General features: G+C 38.7%; 1 protein-coding gene across 9 annotated transcripts; it reads left to right on the forward strand.

Annotated features, from left to right (window-relative positions):
- Nucleotides 1–239: 239 nt before the first annotated feature.
- Nucleotides 240–25,187, forward strand: slc5a6a (solute carrier family 5 member 6a). Of its 9 annotated transcripts, none has more exons than XM_067481060.1 (18): nt 240–518; nt 10,905–11,001; nt 11,980–12,217; nt 12,333–12,554; nt 12,865–12,930; nt 14,678–14,729; nt 14,865–14,932; nt 15,247–15,401; nt 16,263–16,403; nt 16,581–16,710; nt 16,951–17,039; nt 17,568–17,680; nt 18,024–18,091; nt 18,466–18,552; nt 18,659–18,840; nt 19,029–19,132; nt 20,368–20,489; nt 20,589–25,187. In XM_067481060.1, the coding sequence occupies exons 3-18, from the start codon at nt 12,092–12,094 to the stop codon at nt 20,787–20,789; spliced, it is 1,926 nt and encodes a 641-aa protein (XP_067337161.1). In that variant the 5' UTR covers nt 240–518; nt 10,905–11,001; nt 11,980–12,091; the 3' UTR covers nt 20,790–25,187. The 9 variants fall into 9 exon arrangements, with proteins under 9 accessions (XP_067337161.1, XP_067337165.1, XP_067337159.1 ...); XM_067481064.1 differs by having other exon boundaries at nt 10,905–10,997; XM_067481058.1 differs by having other exon boundaries at nt 240–403.
- Nucleotides 25,188–25,681: the final 494 nt, after the last annotated feature.

A 25,681-nucleotide genomic window follows, 5' to 3' on the forward strand; every position in this document is an offset into this window, starting at 1 on the left:
TAACAAGGTGAGGATGCTTACAGAAAGCAATTTGTAGTCTTAATAAAGAATTTATGTATTTTATCCGTTGAAAAAAAGAAATTAGTGTGAGCAACTTGCATGATGTTAAAATTGGGCTGGGGTTCTAGCTAAGCAGGGTTTGTCCAGCATTCTGGAGAACCAGCCATGTTTTTAACATGTTACCCATGGTGTCACTATTAATCCGTTGAGACATGAGTCACCAGCCGGAGGAGGGGATAATAGATGTGGCAACCTCCGGTGCGGGTGCACTGGGGAAAAAAGGACGGTGTAGAGAAACTGCTTCATGACTGTCACGCTTTTTGGCCTTAAACCAATGAGAATGTGTGTCGTTAACCGGATGCATGAAATACAGACGGTTTGTCTTTGATGCAGAAAAGAACAGGTAAGCAAAGGATTATGTGCGATGATCAGTGAAGTATAAGGTCACCGTGGCTTTAAAATCAATCGGAGGCTATTGCCATAGTGATTCCTGCAGATGTATTTTTCTACTGCCAGAGGTGAGTGTGATATTATGACAATGGCTAATCTGGGTTCTTTCCTCTTAGGCCATTTTACAACCTAACTACAAAACCATCCTCGCAGCCACGGGGGGTGACAAGTGTCTCGTGTCTATTATCAATAGAAATGTGTCTTTTTTATCATTCGAACGGAAAACGTTTGCGCAGTAATAATAACGCTGGCAGTTGCAGCGTTGAAGGCACGTTGTGCAGCCTTTTTGGATCGAAATCGAAAAGATGATAGAATTTATGATTCTCAAATGAAAAATAAAACGAACGCGGACTCAAAACAAGACACGGTGTTCACATTAGTACCTGCTGTCGGTTGCCGTGTCGTGACTCCTTTCACAGGACTTAAACACGAACTCCGCTAATACCCATTGTTACACGGACACAGTATTTTGAAAATACTTAAACTCCTTGGGAAAAGTCAGTTATTTCTGCCGGTGAAGTGAGAATACACGCATGCGTAGAAACTGAAGGCACTGAATCGATGCGGATGATGTATCGTAGTGTCAGTATTTCAACAGCCCGGACTGCTCAAAGGTAGATTCCTCAACGCCTTCACGATCCTTGTATGTTCAGCATGAAACTGTTGGGGCCGTCATATTAGTTTATTTTTGATTTTTTTTTTTTAATCACGCGGTAAGGTTAGCTTAAGTTATAACTGGGCAACGTGAAAACATGGAGAGCGCGTGGCACAGACAGCAGGCAGTTTTGTGCGCGTGTGTCCTCTGCGGTATGTGTGTCTTTCTTTAGCTTGTGGACCTTTAACAGTAGCAGAACAGCGGCGTAAGGCTAATTTTATGGCACCAAACCGTAGTGGCATTAGCAAACGTAACCCGGCTTGGCTAACTCCGTTTACGGGACGTTGCAATGACTGAGCCGTTGGAGCGATTTGGGACTAATTAGCTAACTCGCTACTAACGTTAGGTCAATCAGTGTTAACGGTGTCTTGGTCAAAAATGACTAATGTGCTACGTGATAAAGTAGCTTAATGTTTTATTGGTGAGCATGTGTTAAATGTTGCTATAACCTCTGGTGTATAACCTCTTTTTATCAAACCGGTTTAATCCCACTACTATTACGTGTGATAAACCTGTTTGACCAGTGCAGTATGTGGGTTTGGACTGAAGTGTTTAAACAAAATGCCGTAATTCATCAGTGAAATTCTAAATACGGTATCAGCACCGATCATTACTGTGTATTATCAGGTTGTAGCATCTCCCCAAGCGTCACTAGTCTAATATTTACACATGGCTCTAGAACTGGCTGAGGTACAATTTCCAGCTGCGAGAGATACGTTTTATACGGTTGTTCTTACCCCCTGTAAGATCATTGGTTGCATTGCAAGAGAAGTTCCAAACTAGTGCCATCTTCCATCAGGATTTCTCATTTTTAATCACTTAGTTGCTTTGTGAGTGATGGCAGCAGTGGCCAACTCTTGTGATTGAGAGTTGCAGTCCTGCGTGTTTCACCCTTTCCCTGCAGAACCCTTATTCAGGCTTATTCAACACATCTGATCCAGGTAATAATTAGGACCAAAGTCAAATCAAGACTTAGATGTACAATCTTATTTCACGTGCAAGGCCCTTGTGTGAAATGTAAATGCTAGGATTTACCTGTGAGGGTATATGCTACAGATGCAATGAGCAGATTCACTGAGAGTGATGTGCACAGTTATCTCCACATTGCTGTGTGAGCTTCCTCAGATCATCTGGATAGGACCAGGAGACTCAGAGTTATATCTCATGAGGAACCATCACATCTTCTGCAGGCTAATCATTGCACACAAGCTTCAAACGAAGAACATTCTTCTCTAGTACTATCTGGTTTTTAGTTAACAGTTGTTACAAAAGCCACTCAGGAATATCTTAACTGACAATAGTGTCATTCAGAACTGATAGCATATTAATCAGTAATGATAATTATGTATTTCACATTATCAGTAGCTCTTTATCTGCTGTACTTAGGCTATAAAACAAATTGTGATAATTGTGTCACAGTTAGTCTATAGTCTTGATAGTAGTTTTACAGAGCAGGCCAGGGTTCAGCTAAAGGTTTAATCATTAGTCAAATTATTGGCCTTTTGGGTTGCTGAGATACAAGAAACGCTTAGGCCCCATGGATGCACAGATTCCTGTGGCAATGCAACAAATTGTTCCTGTTTATTTACCTACAGAGTGTATACACAGTGCATCTTCTTGTGTTGTGTGTTATGTGTAGGGCTTCCCAATACTGGCAAAATGCATTGGTATACAATATTTCATTTCCTCTGAAAATATATGAGACCTAATCAGTCTTCACTGCTAGGCCTGACTCTCCCTCTTCCTGCTCTGGAACAGCTTTGCATTACTACACATTGCACAGCCATTCAAGTAGTCATACGTATCACGTATACGTATAAGAATGAAAATATACTTACCATTCGAGCATAAATCATTGCTACTATCTGTTTGGTGAGTAGGGGGAGCCTTACTCCAAACACTATTCATCCGTCTTTCAGCAAATATTAGTTAAATAGATCACTGATGTTCTCGATGCGTAATACACTTTACAGTGCCAGTGCCTTTTGTGTCAGAAAGATTCATGCATTACAAAAAAAGACTAAAGCAAACATGGATGAACTATTCTAGGCTTCAACACTTATGTCAGCTGTAGGTCTTATTGGATTTGTGGGTCTTTTGAACCTGGCGTATTTCATGTATTTGCAGTTATGTGGCCGTCACGTCGTGCTAACTTGGCACTGGCCAGATCTATTGTCCTGAATCTAGGTAATGAGGACAAATAACAGCTAGCTACACTGAAAAGCTGCCAAGCAGCAGTGTTGATCAATGCAAATGCTATAGTGAGCACAGAAAGTCATGTTGCCCGCCATATTTAGCAAAAAAGCCAGTGAGATTACGTCACTTGCTCAAGTATCAGTCCAAATTGTCATAATCTTATGAGAGTGACAATCATAGGAGAGTGGCAATACAGCTTAAAGTGCAATAATGTGTTAATGTACTAGTTAGAGTAGAATAACCACTGATCCATCAACAGCAAATCTTGTAGAGCAGCTGAAGAATGCAGTGAAACAGGAAACAAACAGAAAACTAAGCCAATATTTGTACGAGATGTCTTGTTATGGTGTCCAGAAGAGCCACACCGGTCAGTCGCTTACACTTGTCAGTTCATTAGTTTCAGTGCTCACATTCCCAGAGAACCTAAAATGCAGCGGTTGTGCTGATTGACACAAAATGAAATAAGCTTGGTCTGCCTTGATGTTATGTATATAATACGTCTCTTTCATCGGTTTGTCCTGTGCAGCTGCAAACCTTGCTATGCTCTTTTTGTTTTGTCACGATAAACCTTGGCATTTTCTGTTTTCCACCTTTTACACAGAAGACTGGGGGGTGTAGGGATAAAAGCACTGATGTTACTAGCTGTCTGCCTCCCTGCCTCAACAAATGTACTGCACAATCATTATGTCTTTTTTCCTAGGCAACTGTGTCCTATGACCTCTTTGTGTAATGTTTTGTGATGGTCATGAGCCAAATATTAACCACATGTAGTAGTACATGAACCTAAATTTGTTGTCTTTGGGTTAGTTGTATGGAGACTATGTCAAAGTTCACGTTGAAATGTTTGATTTAAGCTCTTTTTCAATGTCCTGCTTACACTAGATAAAGACAGGTAATTAGAGGGTAAGAAAATGGTCATAGGGCAAATTGGGTGTCACTGGCACAAGTAAAATGAAGTAACTTTTATCTACTTTAACTGAAAAGTCTGAGAATTATACCTCAGTCCTTGTTATGCTAATTTGAGTGAAATGTTGGGAACAAGCTAAAGACAGATTATTGATGTTCTGCACCTGATTAAGGGGAAATAACTCAATACCAGCAGGTGACAATAGTCTCTATTTGTCATTGAAAAGAGGGAAAACAGAAGATGTACGACTACCGATACAATCCCTAAACAAAGTAGCATTTGCTTACTGTTTTCACATTACTCTCACTCACAAAAGACTTGCTTTCCAGTCGGCCACATTGTCATGAGCTTACAACTAAAGTTTGATTGTTATTGGTGCAGCACGTGACGCTGATCCAAAAATTAGATTATTTTCTAAGAATGACTCAACCTACTTCAAACGGGCCAAACAATGTATACTTTATCCAAACTGACTAGAGAAGAGTTTGGGTTTTTTATTTAAACAGTTTAACCCCACTTTTCTGTAGATTTAAAGTCACTGAACTTGCTTTAGATTGTGTCATCTATACTGGATAAACTCCTCCGGGTGATGTTCCCTTAATAACAATTTTACATAGATCTTGGTCTCCTGAATATGTGTCGACATTTTCCATCTGACATACTGATTATGATTTCTGGCTTGTCTAACAACCTCTGAATTTTGGGTTGCTAAAGGTTGCTAAAACGATGCATAGATTTTAAGTGTCTGTAGCTGTAGCAATGAGCTACTGTCCAGTGCCACTTTGTGGAAGCAATCATGAAGTCTGGGCTGTGTGACAGGCAACTAGATGTCAGATGTATTTACGACAGCATGCGCTTTTCTAGGTTATGGGGAAGTCTTGCAAGAACAGAAAACATAAGACGATGATAATTAGAATAGCTTGCAAAAGCATTTATATTTAACCTCACTTTTTTCATCTCAAGTCCAGAGAGGCACCTGCAGAGCATTAGAATTTTTGAATGCAAGAGGATGTTTCTGAATGGTTTTTATGTAGCTTTGTTTTCACAGATTATAGTGTGGCTACCTCTGTTATTGTAGCTACCTCTAACATCACTTTCTCTGCTCTGTCTGGGAGATAATTCGGTCTGTTGGTAAACAGTATTGGAAGCAATGGGACATTAGCTTAGCATCATGTAAAGCCAGGCAGACACCATAGCAATTTGGCTCGATTTCATCCGCAGTCCAGTTCTGCTCATATGAATGTAGGATTGTAGGCCGAATAGCGGCCTGACCATTGCTGTTTAACATGCAGTCTGAGCAGGTCAGCTGTTTGCACCATGAGCAGCTCCATGGTTCGAGTTCTCCCATGGCTGCTCTCAAAACGTGTTATAAATTGAGGCGAGCTTGTTTTAGCATTATTGTTTTTGCAGTATTTTACATATTGTTACTAAATCTCTATGTGGTTTTATTGTTGTGGCTGACTAGTGTACAGACTGTGATAATTTTATACAGAAAATAGTACAATCCTGTCTCCATCTTTGAGCCAATAATGGCACCCTGTTATTAATTTTCCTTTCCTTGTTCAAAATTTACTGTAGAATCAGAAAAATAAAAGCCACACTTTTCTCTTTTTGTCATCAATAAGGATTCAGCCAACTTGATTTAATAAACTTATTTGTACAGTATGAGCAGTAAGGTTGGATATTCTGATCCAGTAAAACATGTAGTGTGTGAAAACATATTACACGATTAATTAAAGTCATGCAGTGTCTGCCTTGATTTAGATGTTTTCAATTGGTACTAAGTTTGCCATTGATATAATGACATCATTTTGAACAGTGATGCCAATCAAAAGTGAGCTTCCTTTGTGTAATATAGTTGTTTATAGTTTTATATAATGGATTTTTGTGGCTGCAATTATAACCCAAAATGTTTATTCAATTCAATTCAATTCAACTTTATTTATATAGCGCCAATTCACAACAAAGTCATCTCAGGGCACTTTACAGAATAAAGTCAAGATTATAAAGATATATAAGGAGAACCCAACAATTCCCCCTGGAGCAAGCCATAGGCAACAGTGGAGAGGAAAAACTCCCTTTAACGGAAGAAACCTCCAGCAGAACCAGGCTCAGGGTGGACGGCCATCTGCCTCGACCGGTTGGGGTGAGTGTAAAGGGGAGAGAGAAAAGAACAGAGCAACAAAAGCAACAACAAAACATCGGGCAGATTGGTAGGATCAGTAGCTTCACGCTGGAAGACACACAGCTTCAAAGCCGGGGGACACCTGCAGAAAGGGACAGAGAGAGGGGGACAGAGGAGGACAAAGACAACTACGGAGAGAACACACAGAGTTAATGACATACAGTGGTGACAATTGCTGGATGAGAGGAGAGGAGAGATGGTCAAGAGGAGGAAAGGAGCTCAGTGCATTGGGGGATGGGTCCCCCAGCAGTCTAAGCCTATGGCAGCATAACTAAAACTAACTATATGCTTTATTAAAAAGGAAGGTTTTAAGCCTAGACTTAAAAGTAGAGAGGGTGTCTGCTTCCCGAATCTGAACTGGGAGCTGGTTCCACAAGAGAGGAGCTTGATAGCTAAAGGCTCTACCTCCCATTCTACTTTTGGAAATTCTGGGAACCACAAGTAGGCATTCTGAGAGCGAAGTGGTCTACTGGGATGATATGGTGCTATGAGGTCTTCTAAATATGATGGAGCCTGACCATTCAGAGCTTTATATGTAAGAAGCAGGGTTTTAAATTCTATTCTACATTTAATGGGAAGCCAATGGAGAGAAGCTAGTGAAGGTGAAATATGCTATCTTGCTAGTTCCAGTCAGCACTCTTGCTGCAGCATTTTGGATTAATTGCAGGCTCTTTAGGGAGTTACTGGGGCATCCTGAAAGTAGGGAATTATAGTAGTCCAACCTAGAGGTAACAAATGCATGGACCAGTTTTTCGGCATCACTTTGAGACAGGATGCTCCTAATTTTGGCAATGTTCCGTAGGTGGAAGAAGGCTGTTCTAGAGATTTGTTTTATATGTGAGTTAAAGGATAGATCCTGATCAAAAATAACTCCAAGGTTCCTTGCAGTAGTACTGGAGGCCAGACTTATGCCATCTAGTGTGACAATATGGTTGGACATCATATCTCTGAGATTTTTGGGCCCAAATACTATGACTTCAGTTTTGGCTGAGTTTAAAAGTAAAAAATTGTGGGACATCCAGGCCTTGATGTCTTGTAGGCATGCTTGAAGCTTTATTAACTGATTATTTTCATCTGGTTCCATAGATAAATATAGCTGGGTATCATCAGCATAACAGTGGAAATTTATGGAGTGTTTTCTAATAATGTTGCCTAAAGGAGACATATATAAAGTAAAAAGTATTGGTCCTAACACAGAGCCTTGTGGAACTCCATAGCTAACCTTTGTGTGCATGGAGGATTCATCATTAACATGAACAAATTGAAGTCTATCAGATAGATAAGATTTAAACCAACCTAGTGCAGTTCCTGTAATTCCAATTTCATGTTCCAGTCTCTGTAATAAAATGTTATGATCAATGGTATCAAATGCAGCACTAAGATCTAACAGAACAAGTATAGAGATGAGTCCAGTATCTGAGGCCATGAGAAGATCGTTGGTGACTTTTACCAGTGCTGTTTTTGTACTATGATGAACTCTAAATCCTGACTGAAAGTCTTCATACAAATTATTCCTATGAAGGTGATCACATAATTGTTTTGCGACTACTTTTTCAATTATTTTAGAAATAAAGGGGAGATTAGATATTGGTCTGTAATTGGCTAAAACACCTGGGTCAAGACAGGGTTTTTTAAGTAGTGGTTTAATTACAGCTACCTTATAGGCCTGTGGTACATAGCCTGTTTCTAAAGATAGATTGATGATATCTAATATGAATGTATCTATTAAGGGTAAAGCTTCCTTGAGCAGCTTAGTTGGAATAGGGTCTAGCAGACAGGTTGTTGGTTTAGATGAGGTAATAATTGAAGTTAGCTCAGAGAGATCTATGGGTAAAAAGCAGTCTAACAGGGATTGAGGCCTTATCGATGACTCTAGCACTGTTGAACATGAAGATCTATCTGTAATTTTTGGGGGGAGGATCTGGTGAATTCTTTCTCTAATAGCTACAATTTTATTCATAAAGAAGCTCATGAAGTCATTGCTGCTCAGAGTTAAGGGAAAACTAGGCTCAACAGAACTATGGCTCTTAGTCAGCCTGGCTACAGTGCTGAACAGAAACCGGGGGTTGTTCTTGTTTTCTTCTATTAATGATGAATAATATGCTGTTCTGGCATCACTGAGAGCTTTTTTGTACATTTTTAAACTATTTTTCCAGGCTAAATGAGATTCTTCTAACTTTCTGGAACGCCACTTCCTTTCTAACTTTCGTGTTTCCTGTTTTAAGTTGCGTGTTTGTGAACTATACCATGGAGATCGACTCTGCTGGTTTACTGCCTTCTTTTTTAGAGGGGCAACACTATCGAGTATTGTACATAGTGAGGCTGCAGAATTATCAACAAGATAATCTACTTGTGCAGGAGTAACATTAAGGAGACTACTTTCCATTGTATTAACATATGGTGAAGCAAATGATGAAGAAATAATTTCTTTAAATTTGTTGACAGCTTTTTCACTTAAGCATCTGCTATAGTGGAATTTTTCCCTAACTGCTATATAGTCTGTTATTGTAAATTCAAATGTTATTAAAAAATGGTCAGACAGAAGAGAGTTGTGAGGAAATATGGTTAAATTATCCGTTTCAATTCCATATGTAAGGACAAGGTCTAACGTGTGACTAAAACAGTGAGTGGGTTTATTTACATTTTGGGAAAAACCAATTGAATCTAGCAATGAATTAAACACAGTGCTCAGGCAGTTTCTGTCAGCATCTACATGAATGTTAAAGTCACCCACTATAATGACTTTATCTGTACTAAGCACTAAATCAGATAGAAAATCAGAAAATTCAATCAAAAACTCTGAATAAGGGACTGGAGGACGGTACACGATAACAAATAATAGTGGTTTTTGAGTTTTCCAGTTTGGGTGTGAAAGGCTAAGAGTAAGGCTCTCAAATGAGTTATAACTATGTTTAGGTCTAGGATTTATTGATAAGCTACAATGGAAGATTGCTGCTACTCCTCCACCTCGGCCTGTGCTTCTAGGAACATGATAATTAATATGACTTGGGGGGGTTGACTCATTTAAACTGACATATTCTTCCTGATGCAACCAAGTTTCAGTGAGACAGAATAAATCGAATTGATGATCACTTATTAAGTCATTTACTAACTATACATGGTGTGTGTTTGGCATTTGACAGCTTTCTGCTCACCACCTATTAGACAGGGTTGCCTGGTTACATTTGTCACATACCATGATACTGACTTCATTAGTTTGGCTCAGGATTCTGCCTTTCTGGCTTTGGAAGTGAATGTCTCCAGCCGTTTGTGATGGGTCAGCATTTTCATAGTAATTCAGGGTTGTCAGGTATATGGTCTTGGAAAAAATGTAAATAATACCAGAGACCAAAGACTATGTTCACAAGTCAGAAGTGATTATCTTTTTGTCGGTTAGTGTCTCCAGCTTCTTTGTGAGATGAAAAAAGACAGTGTGTGTGTTAGTAATGACAGTGTTCTTTTATTCCATTAATGAAATTAGTCAAATTAATCAAACCACCATACTTATTTTAGTTTTCACTAAAATAAGAGACTGCACTGTTAGAGAATTTTTAGTGTAATTTTCTGTGTGTGTCTGGAGGGGGTGACATAGGGGGAATTTACTCAACATGAGAAAGATTTCTTACTGGTCCATTGAGGCACAGGTTTCAGTAAATTGTGAAATAAGAAGGAGATCCTCTTTCCTGTTGCTTGGTGTGTGCCCATATAAATGTTAAAGAAAATATTAAAGTGGATTTTGCGTAACAGCAGACCTCTAAGAAGAAACGTAAAATGTGTAAAACTGTAAGGGTCTGAATACTTTCTGTTATGACTGTAACTTGACCAGATTCTTCCATCTGCCTCCAAAGACTAGTATTTATTGGGGGTCTTGTGGTTACGTTTAAATATTCTTATAAAACATAAATTAACAACAAACAGTTTGCGCAGTTGTATCAGCTATTAACTGTAAACTAACCAACTTTGCTGCGTTTCTTCTAACAAAGGGTTATGAAAATATATTTTTACACAATAATGTATTCACACAGTTAAAAAAATATGAACCGAACTACTCCGAGGGTAATAGAACTGGAGCTCAGTGGCTTCACCACCCTTCTCCCCATTAAGCGATTTCTTTCCATGACTAAATAGTTTTATAATATTACACTACTGCCCACTTCATGTTTAATCCATAAGTTTTCGCATTTCCACTTTCATTTAATCACCTGACAGACACTGTTGCTTGTAGTGGAATATGAGTTCTTGAAAAGGGTACAGAGTGGAGTGAAAAATCTGTCTCCATTGTTGAGAACAAAACTAAGACCTGTAAAACCATAGGGCTGTGTGTCTCTTGTGAAAACACAAAAGGGCTCGGGTTGCGTTTGGATGAAATGATCAGTGCCAAAAAGGCAGCAGTGTGTTATTGTAATAAAAATTATACAGACATTGAACCGTTTTAAAAAAATATTGTGTCAGCTCACTTTTTGTTTTTTTCCAAGACATTGTTTAGTGGAATTTCTGCTCTATCTCCACAGTGACCATGAATGGGCGTTTTGACTAGACTACTGGCTTTTAGTAAGAACTCAGAGTGCCAGTGTGTGTCAGCCAGCAGCAGCAGCTTCTTATCAGTAGGTACAGTAATTCCACTGCAGTTTTTTCTTTGTAGTATTGCTACAGTTACACGTGTAACTTTATTGTCGGCAGGTTGCTATGTTTTGCAATGAAATGGCATTTTTGTGTTTGCTCATTTGTTTTGTTTTGTTTTGTTCTTCGAGTATGTTGCACCGGGACACTGACATGTTTTCAACATAAGATGAAGCTTGAAGGTCATTTATTTAGCACTACAGCATAACTCTGCATAGATGAACATTTTATTCCCAAACTTTAATCTGCTGTGAACATTACATGCACTCACCCGACTTCCACCACAGTTGGGACATTGTGTAAAATGAAAATAAAATGAAAACGCAATCATTTGCAAATCATTTGAAACCTTTTTTGTGATAGTACAAAGATACAATATGAAATATTGATTGTTGAAACTGAGACATTTGATTCAATTAATTTTAAATTTGATGTTTGCACACACAATTCAAAACAGTTGGGAAGGGAATGTTGCATCGCCTCTTCTTTTATCAACAGTTTGTGTTTTCTGACTGAGGAGATCAGCCACTTTAGTTTTTAAAGCACAGTTTTTTTTCTCCATTCTTTTGTAGCATTTGTTGCTTCATAATACTCCAAATGTTTTCAGTAGGTGACAGGTTTGGATTGCAGGCCATCACATTGTTGCACCACGAGGTTGTAATGATGCTGTTGCAGTTACTGTAGGCAGTGAATTAGCAATTTTGTGATTACAACAATTGAACCAACCCCATGAAAATTCTGTAAAACATCAGTATTTATCAGTGTTTAATTTAATTTTTTTTTAAAAGCTGTCCTTGAGGAACTGAATACTGGTATAAAAAGAATGAAACCTCTGTGCATTACAAATGGTGGCCAACAACCAAAAAACACACTTTATTTATGTTAAATAAATTGACCCCCCCAGTCAGAGACAGAATTCAGAAGAGTGACCTTGACCTCATTCTCACTTTCCTTTTCCTCCTCCAGCTGTCTTTGAGTCTCCCTATGAATGAAGCGCCTTCTATGATATTGTGATCAGCCCCAAAGGCTGTGCTTTCAACACCTTCACTCCCTGACCCACACCATATCCAGTGGCATTATGGGGGATGTAGTTCAGATGCACTTTACAAACGTGGACTTTGTCATCTTTGCCTTGCTGCTGGTGTCCTCAGCTGGCATTGGTCTCTTTTATGCCTTCTCTGGAGGGCACCAGCGCACAACACAGGTAGACTTGTTTTGTCAATGGAAATAATTCTCCTATTTTTACTCTACTCTACTTATGGGTCAGTTTCAAGATTTTGTAGTAATGATGTCTGACCGCAACATTTTGTCGACCGCAGGAGTTCCTGATGGCTGACCGCTCCATGAGCTGTCTGCCTGTTTCCCTGTCGCTTCTGGCCACTTTCCAGTCAGCCGTGGCCATCCTGGGTGCTCCGTCTGAGGTGTACACCTTTGGGACTCAGTACTGGTTCCTGGGCTGCTCCTACTTCTTGGGTCTGCTCATCCCAGCCCATGTTTTCATACCAGTCTTCTACAGGCTGCGACTGTCAAGTGCCTATGAGGTACTCACACACAACATTTGTCTTTCCTCTGCATCTTTTTTAGTTTTAGAGTTTGTGTCAAGCACTTTGTCCTAGTTTTATTTTTTAATCTTCCTCTTATCGTTCTCATCCTTGCTGTGCTAACATCTAGCCATCGCAAATGTTCTTGTTTCAATACCGAATGTCCTGAAAAAGGCTTTATCTACAGCAACTTGTATTACATAACCTAAAGTGATAATTCTGGTCTTTGAATTAAATGTTCTTATTACTAAACATATGACTCTAAGGGGATTTATAATCAGCTATTTGTCCTTTTTTCCTCCCACAACAGTATCTGGAGCTGCGCTTTAACAAGACAGTTCGCATATGTGGTACCGTGACCTTCATCTTTCAGATGGTATCCTGGTCTTTTTTCTTTATACATTAATTTCTAGGCTTCCCTTTGTCTAATTGATTATTTTAGTAACACAACCATATCTCTAAATATCTCTACCCCTATTATCTCTACCCCTTTCAACTTTGCACTTATCCAGAACTTTTAGGCTTAAGGTCTCTCAAGTTATTTAAATAGGAACCATGAAAAAAAATTAAGAAAATGTTAGAGTACATTATTCAATGGGAAAAAGCAGCTGCTCTTTAGAAATGACAGATATAAGAATGGGCCTACTCTAAACATCTTATGTTCAGGCCATAAACCTTGACTATTATAAAATTGCTTCCTTTATGAGTGTAACAGAATCTAGATTTTCTCCAATGCAAATATCGTGTTCAATATTGTCAAGCGTAGTTTTGATCAAAGAAAATCAAATATCATTTCTCAAAGTTAATTTAGAAATGTGTATGAACAGCAAATAATGGTGAGGTTTTGAAACAGGAAACAGGAATTCCTTCACTAAACCATGCACATCATTAGTTAGTGTCCTCTCGTGGCCTTATTTAAAAGACTTATTCTACACATTAGCAGTGCTCAAAGTGGGCCGTTATAAAACAATTTTACTCTTTACGCTTGTAGAGGCAGGCTTAGTGTTGCCTGTTGGTCCGAAAATGATCCACTTCAGAGATTGTTGCATGACAAACACAGAACATTTATTGAATTCCACGTTCCACAAAATAATTCCACAGAACATGGTAAGAACTATGTACTACTACATTGTTGCGCTCTCCCACTACCTTGCCGTACTTATAGCTGTACCTTGTAGCTCCAAAAGCTGTAAACAAAATATTGTTTCCCTGACAACTGACTACTTCAAAGGTAGTTATGTGATGCTGGTGTAATGGTATCTCTGCTGAGATCTGCATTCACTCTGCAGAAGTGAACCTTGCAGAAGCGAACATCGCTAAGGCAAAAAAAAAAAAAACCCAGACAATAAATTATTATTAAGGGCAGTGTCAAATTAACTCTGCTGTGGCAAAGTTGATCAAACAATATAACAACCAGAGCTTCAAAGATTTCCAAACTATAGTAAACAATCATCCTCATCCTCTGTGTTTACCCAGAATAAATCCGGCACAAATAACAAAATAATGCTAAAGACAACCACATACTTTTAAACTCGTTTTGTCCTTATAATGAGATTTCTGTGGCTTGTTTATTATGTGCACCCCAAAACATTATTTCCAGCTCAACCCCTTTTTTGTTTATTACCATTAAACTTAAATTATTTTAGCACATGAGAGATCACTGGAAGCTGACTCCTCCCAGAAGTCGTACCGACAGTTATTTTGTTTTACTTTGAGCACTGCAAATTAAGTTAAGTGAGGAGGATGTCTCCCAATATTTTAACCAACTGGTCATTGTCATTGTTTTGTTTGAGTATTTCAGTTTGAATCTAACATCAAAAAGTTCTGGTTTACAAAACTACTCAAAAAGTGTGAACTACAATGAAATACAATGACGTCAAATATTGTTGATATATGATGGTCAGTGACTTTAGTAAAAAAGTACAATGATCTACACAAGTAGAAATGTCAGACGGTACTTAGTTTTACTAGAGGACATTCTTGTTTGTCTATTTGTAACTTAAGTACAGTTTTTTACTCAAGTTCTTCATCCACCACTGCTCAAAGGCCATTTTTAATCTAAAACAATGATACAAAGTAAAGTGACCATTATATTTTTCCAATCTTTTACTCTTCCTCTGTAGGTCATATATATGGGGGTGGTCCTATATGCTCCAGCTTTAGCACTCAATGCAGGTAAGAGTACCTACATTGTTAAAAAGTAGTTTTTTTTTTATGTAGGTAATTGAGTAACATGTTTTCATTGTTTAGTAATGTTTGTTTTTTATTTGTTTTTTGTTTGTTTGTTTGTTTTGCTTTAATCACTTGTAGTGACCGGATTTGACCTGTGGGGAGCAGTACTGGCCATGGGATTGGTGTGCACTTTATATACTGCTTTGGTAAGTCACTAGATTAATAGATCCACTGTTTTTTGTTTGTTTGTTTGTTTGTTTTGCAACCAAAGCTAAGAATAAATAAAATAACATAATAATAATAATAAAATTAACCTTTTTCAACCACAACTATGTATGTAGTATTTGTATTACTCCAGATAACTTACATTTCTTATTTAGTCTGTTGTCAGTATATTTCAGCTCTGATCCATATAAACTATTACAGGTAGTTTTTACCTTGATGATTATGGAAATTAAAGTGGATACAACTCTGTGATGAAAAGACTGAAATGTAAACCTGTGTTCTTCCTGTCATGCAGGGCGGCCTGAAGGCAGTGATCTGGACGGATGTCTTCCAGACAGTGGTGATGTTTGCAGGCCAGCTGGCAGTCATTGTGGTGGGGACCAATCAGGCAGGAGGCATACGAGAGGTCTGGAAAAAAGCAATCAATGGCAGCCGCATTGCTGGTCTAGAGTGAGTAATAATCATGTTTGCATTGTAATTACTCCGATGTGCTTGGGGTTTCGGGTAATTAACAGCTTACACCTTTAAAAGCTTCTACAAATTCCAGAAAAGAGTTTTTCTGATGACATTTCCACGGAACAACTATATTGTAAATAAATATTTTTATGGCATCAACAGACTCAGATGGACAGAGGAATAATCAGGCTAAAAGTTAGTGAATCAGTTCAAAAAGAATTGTTGTCAACACAAGATGAATTGTGAAAAGTTTCAGGAACCTCAGTGCATAATGGCCAGGGAAGGTGGCCACTGTCCTTCGAGTCCTAGAGAAATCATCGTGTTGCTTTGATGACTATCGCCAAATAGGCGACAATGTAAATGTGTTCTGTCACATTTGAGACTCGACTTAATATTTAAGATTTCTAGACAAGCTTTATTGCACTTTTGATTTTCTGACATTAATATTTAGAGAATCTTTACTGTGCTACCTGTCCAGAGCTGGAAGTAAGGAACACATGTAACTGAGAAACAGGCAGAGAAGCAAGGCTGATGGCACTTATCTCTATCCACAAAACAGGACTTAAAATCAGCCGCATGAGATTAGCAGCTGCCAAAGGAGGACCGCTTCAAACATGTTGACCCAACTTTAAGAACACCATCTCAGAAGTATCCCATGGCAGGCATCAAACTCTAAATTTGCCTCTATTTATAAATTACGGTTAAATTGATTAAATTGATTGATTATAAAACACTGGAAATCTTGACTTTTTCCTACATTAATGAAAATGGGGTTTGTACTCTTCTGCTTTGGAATCAACTTGTAAATGTATGTAAAATATTCCTATTATATACACTATTATATTCACTGTGTAGCCTGAACCCTGACCCACTGGAGCGTCACACTTTCTGGACTCTAGGAGTGGGAGGAGTCTTCCTGATGCTGGCTCTGTACGGGGTCAACCAGGCCCAGGTCCAGAGATACCTCAGTTCCCGCACAGAGAAGGAGGCTGTCATGTAAGTATCCTCAGTTTCTCACAGCACGCTCAGCTAATCCATGCTGGTATAAAATAACATGATTCAAAGGCTGTAAAGAGTTGTTGGTCATTCACTTGGAATCCAGCTGTTGAATGTGCTGTTAACTTCTAACCTCACCCTAAACACTGTTAGTTCTCACTTTTCCTGTCATTTCAGGTCCTGTTATGTTGTTTTCCCATGCCAGCAGGTCGTCCTGTGTTTAGGCTGTCTAATGGGTCTGGTCATGTTTGCTCGCTATGGAGAGGACAGCCCTCTGAGCAAGGGCCACGTCAAAACTAAGGACCAGGTGAACACCAGCTTTAAAAATCGTAGGGACTATACAGAGTTTTCCCATCCATCCATTAGCTCTAGCTGCTTATTCTTGAGGTGAACAGAGGTCTGCAGCCAATCCTAGGTGACACTGGCTGAGAAGCGGAGTACAACCTGGGCATGTCACTCATCTATCAGTCTTTTAGCAGGGCTGCACAAGTGTGTTTGTTTTCTGCAGTTCTGTTGGCCTATTCTGATATTGAATTTCTTTGAGCAGATGGTGCTGTACTTTGTAATGGATGTATTCAAGGAACTGCCCGGGCTCGCAGGGCTGTTTGTGGCCTGTCTCTTCAGTGGAGCTCTCAGGTAACAGACCTAAGAAAAAAGAGAGGAAATAAATCGCTCACTAGTTTATGGCTTGTTTACCGTCCGTCACTTACTACGTAATTGGTTAATTGATGTACCTATGCTTGCTTAACTTCTCCCCCTAACGCTGTGTTGTTTATTTTAATTTGTACATTTTAGCTCAGTCACTCTTGTCATTATAAACTTACAATAACGTGCATGACTGGTTTTATCTCTTCAGTATTAAAACAGAAATTGCTGCTATTGACTGTGCTGTGTTTGTGTGTGTGTGTGTGTGTGTGTGTGTGTGTGTGCGTGTGTTAGTCCACTGTTAGCACAGCATGACATCACCTAGGAGAGTTTCCCATATCACTATCACTTACATATGGATATCTGATCTTGATCATGCAGCAATAAATAATAAATATAGGAAACCAGGCTCTTTTGTCCAAGAGTTCAGGATTCATGCAATGTCCTGAGGACCTGTGCTGTGCACACAATCTTGTATTGTGTGTTTGAGTCACATTTATATATTTCTTTTTTTTTCAGCACCATCTCATCAGCTTTCAACTCCCTAGCAACAGTAACTATGGAGGACCTGATTAAGCCTCATTTTCCAAACATGACAGAAGCTAAAGCCACACTGCTGTCCAAGGCACTGGGTAAGACAAGTGGTCCTCTCTTTTTTTTAAAAAAATACGTGTACAATAAACTGCCCCCTATAAACCTTCAATCTAGTCAACACCATACAGTGGGAAAGCTCCTCCATTCCTAGAAAAAACTATTTGACTTCTGAGATTTGGATAATACTTAAGCTGATCTGACCTTTAGCACAAAGGAGTTACCTGACAGTATAGGTAGTAAAATTGCCTAATCTGTGCCAGTTGTAAAAGAAGAGAGGTAGCTTGGGGCAAAGGGGTGTAGCACTGTATCTGTATCAACAAATCTCTCTTCAAGTTTAGCACATCTCCCAACATAATATATTTTTTTTTATGTGCTCCACAGCTTTGGCCTATGGTCTGGTGTGTTTGGCTATGGCCTACATTGCTTCCATAATGGGATCCGTGCTGCAGGTAATCTATTCACGTGTTCAGAGTTGTCCTGACTGAAATGCACGGGAGACACAACTTGATATTTAACTTAAAATGTTGGAAGCCGTGTTTAATTTACAGCATGTCGGAGCTGTGCAGCTAATCGAAAAAAGCTCAATCCTTCGACTACAGTGGCAGTTGAGTGATAGAAATGTTATAAACACGTCCACTCATCACTCTCAATCCTCCAAAGAATTCAGCACGGAGCAGCGTGCTACGCACACGAGCTCACACACATAATACGGATATTGCACTAAGGGCCTCAAAGGATATAAATCACAAAAATTCACAGCAATCAGGTATTTGTGTTATAATGGAGCAATTCAACTCTACCATTTTGTCTTTTATGTCCCCAGGCAGCCTTCAGTATCTTTGGGATGGTGGGGGGACCCCTGTTGGGCCTCTTCTGTCTGGGAATGTTTTTTCCCTGGGCAAACTCAGTTGTGAGTCCTGCTCGTTTTGAGTTCTTGCAATTTCAGATAAATGCTAATATGCATAAGGGAGATGAGAGTAGTGATGACAGTATTATCCACTCTGTTCTCTCCTCAGGGTGCAGTGGCTGGATTAGTAGCAGGCCTTGCCATGGCCTTCTGGATCGGCATTGGCAGCTTTGTGATGCGCATGTCTGGTCCCATCCCGGTACCTCCACTCAACACCACTGCTCTGCCCCTGCTTAAAAACATGACCACCACTGTCATGTCTACACTGGTCTCTGCCACAGCCAAGCCAAGGTAAGCAATTGATCTCAAGAACTAACTTTAGAAGTATGTATTGCCTACATTAAATACCATTGGCCACTGCAGGATGTAGATTAAAGATCAGTAGTCACATACTCTAATCACCACGAAGACCATGAATATTTCTTTACCTTATTTTGGTAAATGTTTTGTCATCTTTCTTCTCTTTATCTGCTTCTCAGGCCAACAGGTGTGGAGGCTCTTTACTCACTGTCCTACATGTGGTACAGTGCTCACAACTCAACCACTGTGGTGGTGGTGGGACTGATAGTAAGCTTCCTAACAGGTACAGGTGTTTGATCTTGTTGTTTTAAATATCCATATTTGACATCCAGCTGCTTTAAACGTATCCCCACAGAAACTCATAGGGAGCATAATACGGAATCTACCACATGGAGAAGTTGAAACATTAAGTGCTGAATGGCCGGTGTTGGCAATGCAGACGACACTAGACCATGTTATTTCACAATGTAGTGCAGTAGCTAGGCTGTAGTAACAGCTCTTTTTACCATTTAGATTGGCTCATTTCTAGTTATGTTGGATTGTAATTCTCTTTTTTACACTGACCAGGAATATTAAGAACAGAACTCATTGCTGCTCAAATTTCCAAACTGACCTAATTTAGGTAAACTGACCATACCTTCTAAATCTAAGTTGCTGTTCCGCATAAAGACCAAAAAGTGGCATAACTACAATCCTGGGATAACATTTATAACAGGCTTTAGTCTGATCCAAATTCTCCACCTGAGAGCTGCATTGGCTGGGTGTTCGACCAGTCAGCGTACACTTGGGTAACTCAGGGGTCATATTTTGCCAGGAGAAAACCTACTCTGAAGGAGAAGCTAAAGAGTCCCTCAAAGAATTGTTATAGTTCAGAGTTTCTCTAGTGCAGACAGACAAAAAAATGAGGGAACATCCCTCTTAAGCCTGAAAGCTCCTGTTATTTTTTAAGTTATGTGCCACATCCCTGTATCAGAGTACCTGTATCATACAGCTATGAGTGTGGGCATAGCTTGATTCACACTTACTTTGATATAAAATTGAGACAGTCTAACAGCATGTGCCAGAACTTTCTGTGATAGATTCTCCCCTTTAAATCCAAACCATTGTGTTAAATATTAACACATAACTTCCTACAAGTTTTAACTCATGCATAGTTCTATATATGTGCTTATATACCAGCTATTTTGCACAAAGGACTCACAGCAGCATTTCCCACACCAGGTCTCCGGTTTCTTTACTTGAAACAGGAAAAAAATACCCTCACTGCACTTGGCAGTGATAAAAATGCTACTCTACTTGTGATTCTGGTAGCTCACTCCAAATATATTTTTAAAAATATTCAAGTTTTCTTAATATTAAAACATTATTAAGCAAAGCAAACAAAGCATAAATTGACATGTTATGAGTTCTGAAATCTATTTTGCCCTTCATGTAAGTATTTCTTTCCCCCAATTTACTACCGAGCTGCATGAATTTATGTGTGAAGATGATTAAAATGACATTTCTGTTTCCAACCAGGACCTATGAAGGAAAAGGAGTTAACACCTGGCACAGTGTATCCCATCCTGGGCCCACTGCTCTTCATCTTGCCTCAGCGCTACAGAGAAAAGCTCTGCTGTGTAACACCTCTAGCTCAGAAGGTAACCTCATATCTACATTCCTGTGCATCTTCAAGCTTTGTTCAATGTGCTGGACTGTACCTGACCTTTCAATTTTTTTTTTTAATCCTTGCCAATTAGCCCAAAGACCTCAATGAGCAGCCTTATCAAATGGCCAAGAAAGACAGCAATGGAGCGGCTTTCTGCAAAGAAGACACAGTGACAGAGGACAAAGAGACAGAGAGTGACCGAGCACAAACAGAGGAGGAAGACCTGGAAACAAGGATCACGCTGCCCTCATGCCAGCTGACAGCTCACACAGTTCAGGAAACGGCCTTGTGATGCTTTTTTCCATACAAGACACGCACAAACACACACACACACACACACACACACAGTGTAGAGCGGTACTGTTCAGTATTTTGGAGACAGGTGGAGATGTTGGAGACAGATTATAGATGTAAAGTCTGAAACTAAGTTAAAGGTCTTAGTGTTTTGACAGTCAGATTAATCTGATTATAAAAGGTTTATGTATTTGTGGTTTAACTAATTTTAACTGAGTACTTTTTACTTGTAAACTTTTTCTTTCTTTCATTCTTTTTGTCATTGTGTGTGTGTTTTTTTGTTGTCGCCACCATGTGTGAACAGTGTGTATCGAAAGGCCAAAAGGCAGCAGTCTAAAGAGAAACGGGTATGTTGATCTGATCTGGAGGCTGATCCTTGGCAGTTGTATCCGCAGAGCTTAAAAGTAAAACTGAGCAGTTCTTATGTAATGAGCTGTTCCACTGTGACTGAATCCAGTCGTTGTTTGCTGAAAGTATCAGGTACTTCATAGATACAAGATGTATAATGTGTTATTTTTGTAGAGAAGATGGAATCATCAAAACCCCGAATGTGGTCCAGAGTGTACCTACATTTTCTAGACACATTCTGGCTGTTACTGTAGATGTTTCTTTACAGTGAGTCCACAAAAGCCATGCGTTCGGATTAAGCAGAAGTCGCATTCCATTGTGGCAACCAAACTAGACGCACGCTAAATCCTCAACTACCATGTGAGTGTAAGCTACTGTCTCTCCACACGTACTCTAGCTGCTTCCACAAAGGACGTTATAAGTATCCATAGTATTTTTTGTACTTTAAGGACTTTTGTCCATGTGATGCACTACAAATGGCTTTTAAGTTTCTCTGTAACTTCTATAAGGAGACTCTTAAGATAACTTTATAATGAGCACTGAATGAAAAGTCACTTTGACACTTGGTAATAATCACTTTCATCATCACTGATGTTGTTTTCTGGGGGTTTCAGCACAAACTAGTGTACATGCTGTGGGCATTACATTTGTCATTTACAATTTTTGGGATCAGGAAATGCGTGATCGTGTAGAGTTTAGACACTCAGCCAGTAAATATTCTGGCTCAGTGTATAAAATCCAAATTTTATTTTTTGTAGAGCTTCTGGTAAAGATGGTAAGATGTGTGTTTCTGGTATCAATATAATATTCGGAAACAGTTATATTGGTTGGATGGATTTTTATTATAACATCACACATCTAGAAATTGGACAAAAACAATTAGATCCCGCTGATGTATACTTTACTGCTGTTAAATAAACCATCCTGGATTATTTTCTTGCCTTTAGTTAGACAACTTGCCAACTTGAAAACAGTCAGACCTGCCATTCAGTTCTTCATCAGTATATTAAAACAATACTCAGATTCCAAAATATAAAAGCTTTTAAATTCTCTTGTTATCCCTCCTGTCCACTTTGGACATAGAGACTTTGTCGTTCATTACTTCACTGGAAGTGCTGACTTATTTTTGGCTTTGGTGGAGTAAACCTGTGCTTTAAGATGATTCTGTCTTTTCTAAGACATGGTGGAGAGTAGAATGCCTCTGTGGTTCAAGGCACTTGGTGGTATGACAGCGAAGTACAGAGACCAATTTGCTGCTCTCTGAATTAATCTAGAAAATCATGGAAACTCAAATTTGTTTTAAATTGTTTTTTAAATACAGTTATTGTAGTTTTCCGTTGAAAACTGATGATTCAGGATTATATGGATTTATTTTTAAAAATTCAGTAATAATGGAAACAGTGGTGGGGCACATCGTGTTTTGTCTAGGTTCCCCGTAGACCAGGGGCATAACAATAATATATTTCTGCACTTGTGGGTTGATCTTGGTATTTGTGGGTCCAACAAAGTCTATTTTCAAGGGCATGTTCTAGCTAAAGCTTCATAGCTAAATGACTTGTCCAGCAGAAAACGGAAAACTTTCACTCGTCAACATCTTCCGTCTGAGAAAGCCCACACCATTATTTACTACACTCTCAGGAGCCACTATGTGGTTTGCCCATCCTGTCATACTGTAGAAACATGGCAGCTTGCATGAAATATGAATATGAAATATTTAAACCTCTAATTAAGATAACGACAAAGTAATGAACACTTAATTACAAATACTTTAAAAGACCAACCTAAACCTTACACAGTGTAACTTTAAATGTCCCTTGTTGCCTTTTACACACTTCTTTAAAGTGGTAGAACGTTCCATAGTTACACAGCACTGCTCTGAGTCACAGAAGCCACCTTGACCTTGATGGACCCAATGTAGTGTCATCAGGCATTTACTAAAGATATTTGAAGGTGAAGATGTCGTCTCTGGTTGTTGTCTATTTTTAACATGTTTGTAAGTGCCAATCTCTCTTTTTTTTTTTTTTTTGTAATTCAGGTGAATTCAGGTAATTAATGTTCAGCTTCATCTCCATGATTGTCAGTTTTTGGAATGAGAATTCTTGACTGTCACCACATCTGCACTTGTAGTCAGCCATCGCCACTGCATGACATTTGTTTTATCATGTGATTACATGTGTTTGTTAAAGTTTGTAACAGACAGCCAGTTTGTGACATGTTTTCCCAGAGGGTTTTGTGCAGTCTACATGAAGTACGTTTGCACAAACGTATATTTAATTTACCTTCTGAAAACATGTTTCAGAAGTTCAAATTGTTTGCATTTGCAGATGTATATAAAATACATACTGGACAATCAGCTTTAGCAGTAGGATTATAAAAATCTACTTGGTACGTAGACTTCAAAAATGATTTGGTACTCAGAGAACCGTAGATCCCCCGTTCGATGGAATGTTGAGCTATTTTAAAACCATATATAGCAGCAGTCCTTTACAGAACCAACATGTTTGTGTCGTCATCCTGAAGCCCAAATACCTCGATTTATTCAAAGCATATAGAATATTAATTTCTCTTCATGTTTTTTAGGTCTGTTAAGAGTATTTGAAATCATATTTTTGTAATTCTACGTAAAGCCAGTGCACATTTCACTACATGAAATGTGCAATTCTTTATGCAAGAACTATGAAATGTTTTTGAGTGAATGTAGGTAGGATTTGGGATGTAAAATTTTCAAGGTGCAGTCGTATTAAATTAACCCGATGAAATTTACTGCAGAAACCGATGAGAACAGGAAGTAGCAATGGGTACGGTTGCAAACAGCCTGCAGCAGCTAACATGGTGTAACATGCTAACAACAGCAGTCCATTAAAACCAGGCTGTGAATTTCGCACATTAGAACCCTGGTGAGAAAGTAATAAGGTGGTGAGCGAACACATCATTTTCATATACTCATAAACGCAAAAATCAATTCTGCTTTGACTGCACCTTAAAAGGTCTAATGACTCATGAAAACAGCTGAAACACAAAAGCATTTTTAGAACATTGGCACCGTTTGTCTTGGCCATTTCAAACTAATCAGCTCGTTTTCATGTCCCATCCGAAATTCTACTTGTTAAATTCACATTAAAAACAAAAACATTGAATGGTTCCTCTTGTAGTGATTTAAACAACGTGATTATGTGTACTTATTTATGATTGACATAGTGTCCTTCATACCTGAAATTACTTGAAGTGTGTGCCTATTGTTATAGTGATACATATTTTATAACAGAAAGGAGCAAAATTCATGTGTTGATACTCAGAGATAATCGCTCTTAGTGATGTATTTAATGAACTCAGACTGGGTAGAGCACTGTGATACTAATGACCACTAACAACTAATGAAGCACAATAAAGTCAGTACTTGGTAGTGCAAGCTACTGACCATTTGTTAGAATAAAGCAACTTTTAATGGTCATGAGTTTCAAATTGTTTAATTAACAAGAAACATGAACTTGAGATACCTTGAAAGTGTACTACGTGCTTTACTTTATTAATTCGTGGCCTTTTTACTGTGACTCAGTCTGGACCACTTGGTGATAAAGCTGAAGGTAGATTGTGAGAGTGAAGCATGGCACTTAGTAATTTCCAGCAACAATAAATATTGTTTTGAACAATATTTATCACATTTGTTCTCCCATCGACAAGAATTCTTCCTGTTGTGCATTCCAAAAAAAAAAGGAAACCTCTGTAAGCACAGATGTCAGGATGACTTCTTTGCTTCAGCTGTGCCTTCATTTTGTGATGTTTTGAGCTCCTCTGTGTCCTGACACACTTTCATCAACAGCTGTGTCCAGCTGTAAAAGTCAAATTCTACTCTCTTGCAAAAGGCCAATGAGAATCTTTTGTCACCTGTTCTAATAGGGAGGTAGAGTCCTGTTGATTGAGGAAGTGTGAAACCTGCACAACGTCTAGATTGAGTGGATTAAACTTTGTTGACATGTTTCACTGTTGCTTCTAGTTGTGAGTATTAACTTTTTAAAATGTTTGTGTTATTAAAAATGATTGAACCAAAGACATGTTCACCATTTCCTTTATTGACTCCTAACCATTTATAGATCTAAGCCACTCAGGTGCAGAGGCTTAAAAAAGAGCAACTGCAGTGTTAAAGCGCAATGAACTACTTGTCTACAAATTAGTAGTTTAACCATATTTTGCAGTAGCTTGATGATACTTCAGCTACATTCATATTAGCGTCGCAAACTAGTTACTAGCTACTAGCGTAGCAAAGAAGCTGCAATTTTTATGTGTAGTTAACTGGAAAATACTATTTTGGGACAAGAAATGAAAAACAAGATTTTCTCCTCCTCCAGACCTGATCACATTTAAACAAACATATATTTAATTTATCTTTATCATATTTAACTTAACCAAAACATGTTTCAGTTGCCTTGTATATATTTGTTGTCATTCACTCATAAGTATTGATTATCAGTTTTTATTAACAAATGATCAGAGAAGTTGCTTTTTCAGAAACATCCCGGCTCAGTAATCACGTGATCCTGCAGC

The sequence above is a fragment of the Channa argus genome, chromosome 17, assembly GCF_033026475.1.
Source record: "Channa argus isolate prfri chromosome 17, Channa argus male v1.0, whole genome shotgun sequence".
Lineage (NCBI taxonomy): Eukaryota > Metazoa > Chordata > Actinopteri > Anabantiformes > Channidae > Channa > Channa argus.

Coding starts and splice junctions, on each gene's coding strand:
- slc5a6a (XM_067481060.1), top strand. CDS start 12,092: ATGGGGGATGTAGTTCAGATGCACTTTACAAACGTGGACTTTGTCATC. Junction 12,218..12,332: donor GGCACCAGCGCACAACACAG/GTAGACTTGTTT, acceptor TGTCGACCGCAG/GAGTTCCTGATGGCTGACCG. Junction 16,404..16,580: donor ACAGAGAAGGAGGCTGTCAT/GTAAGTATCCTC, acceptor CTGTCATTTCAG/GTCCTGTTATGTTGTTTTCC.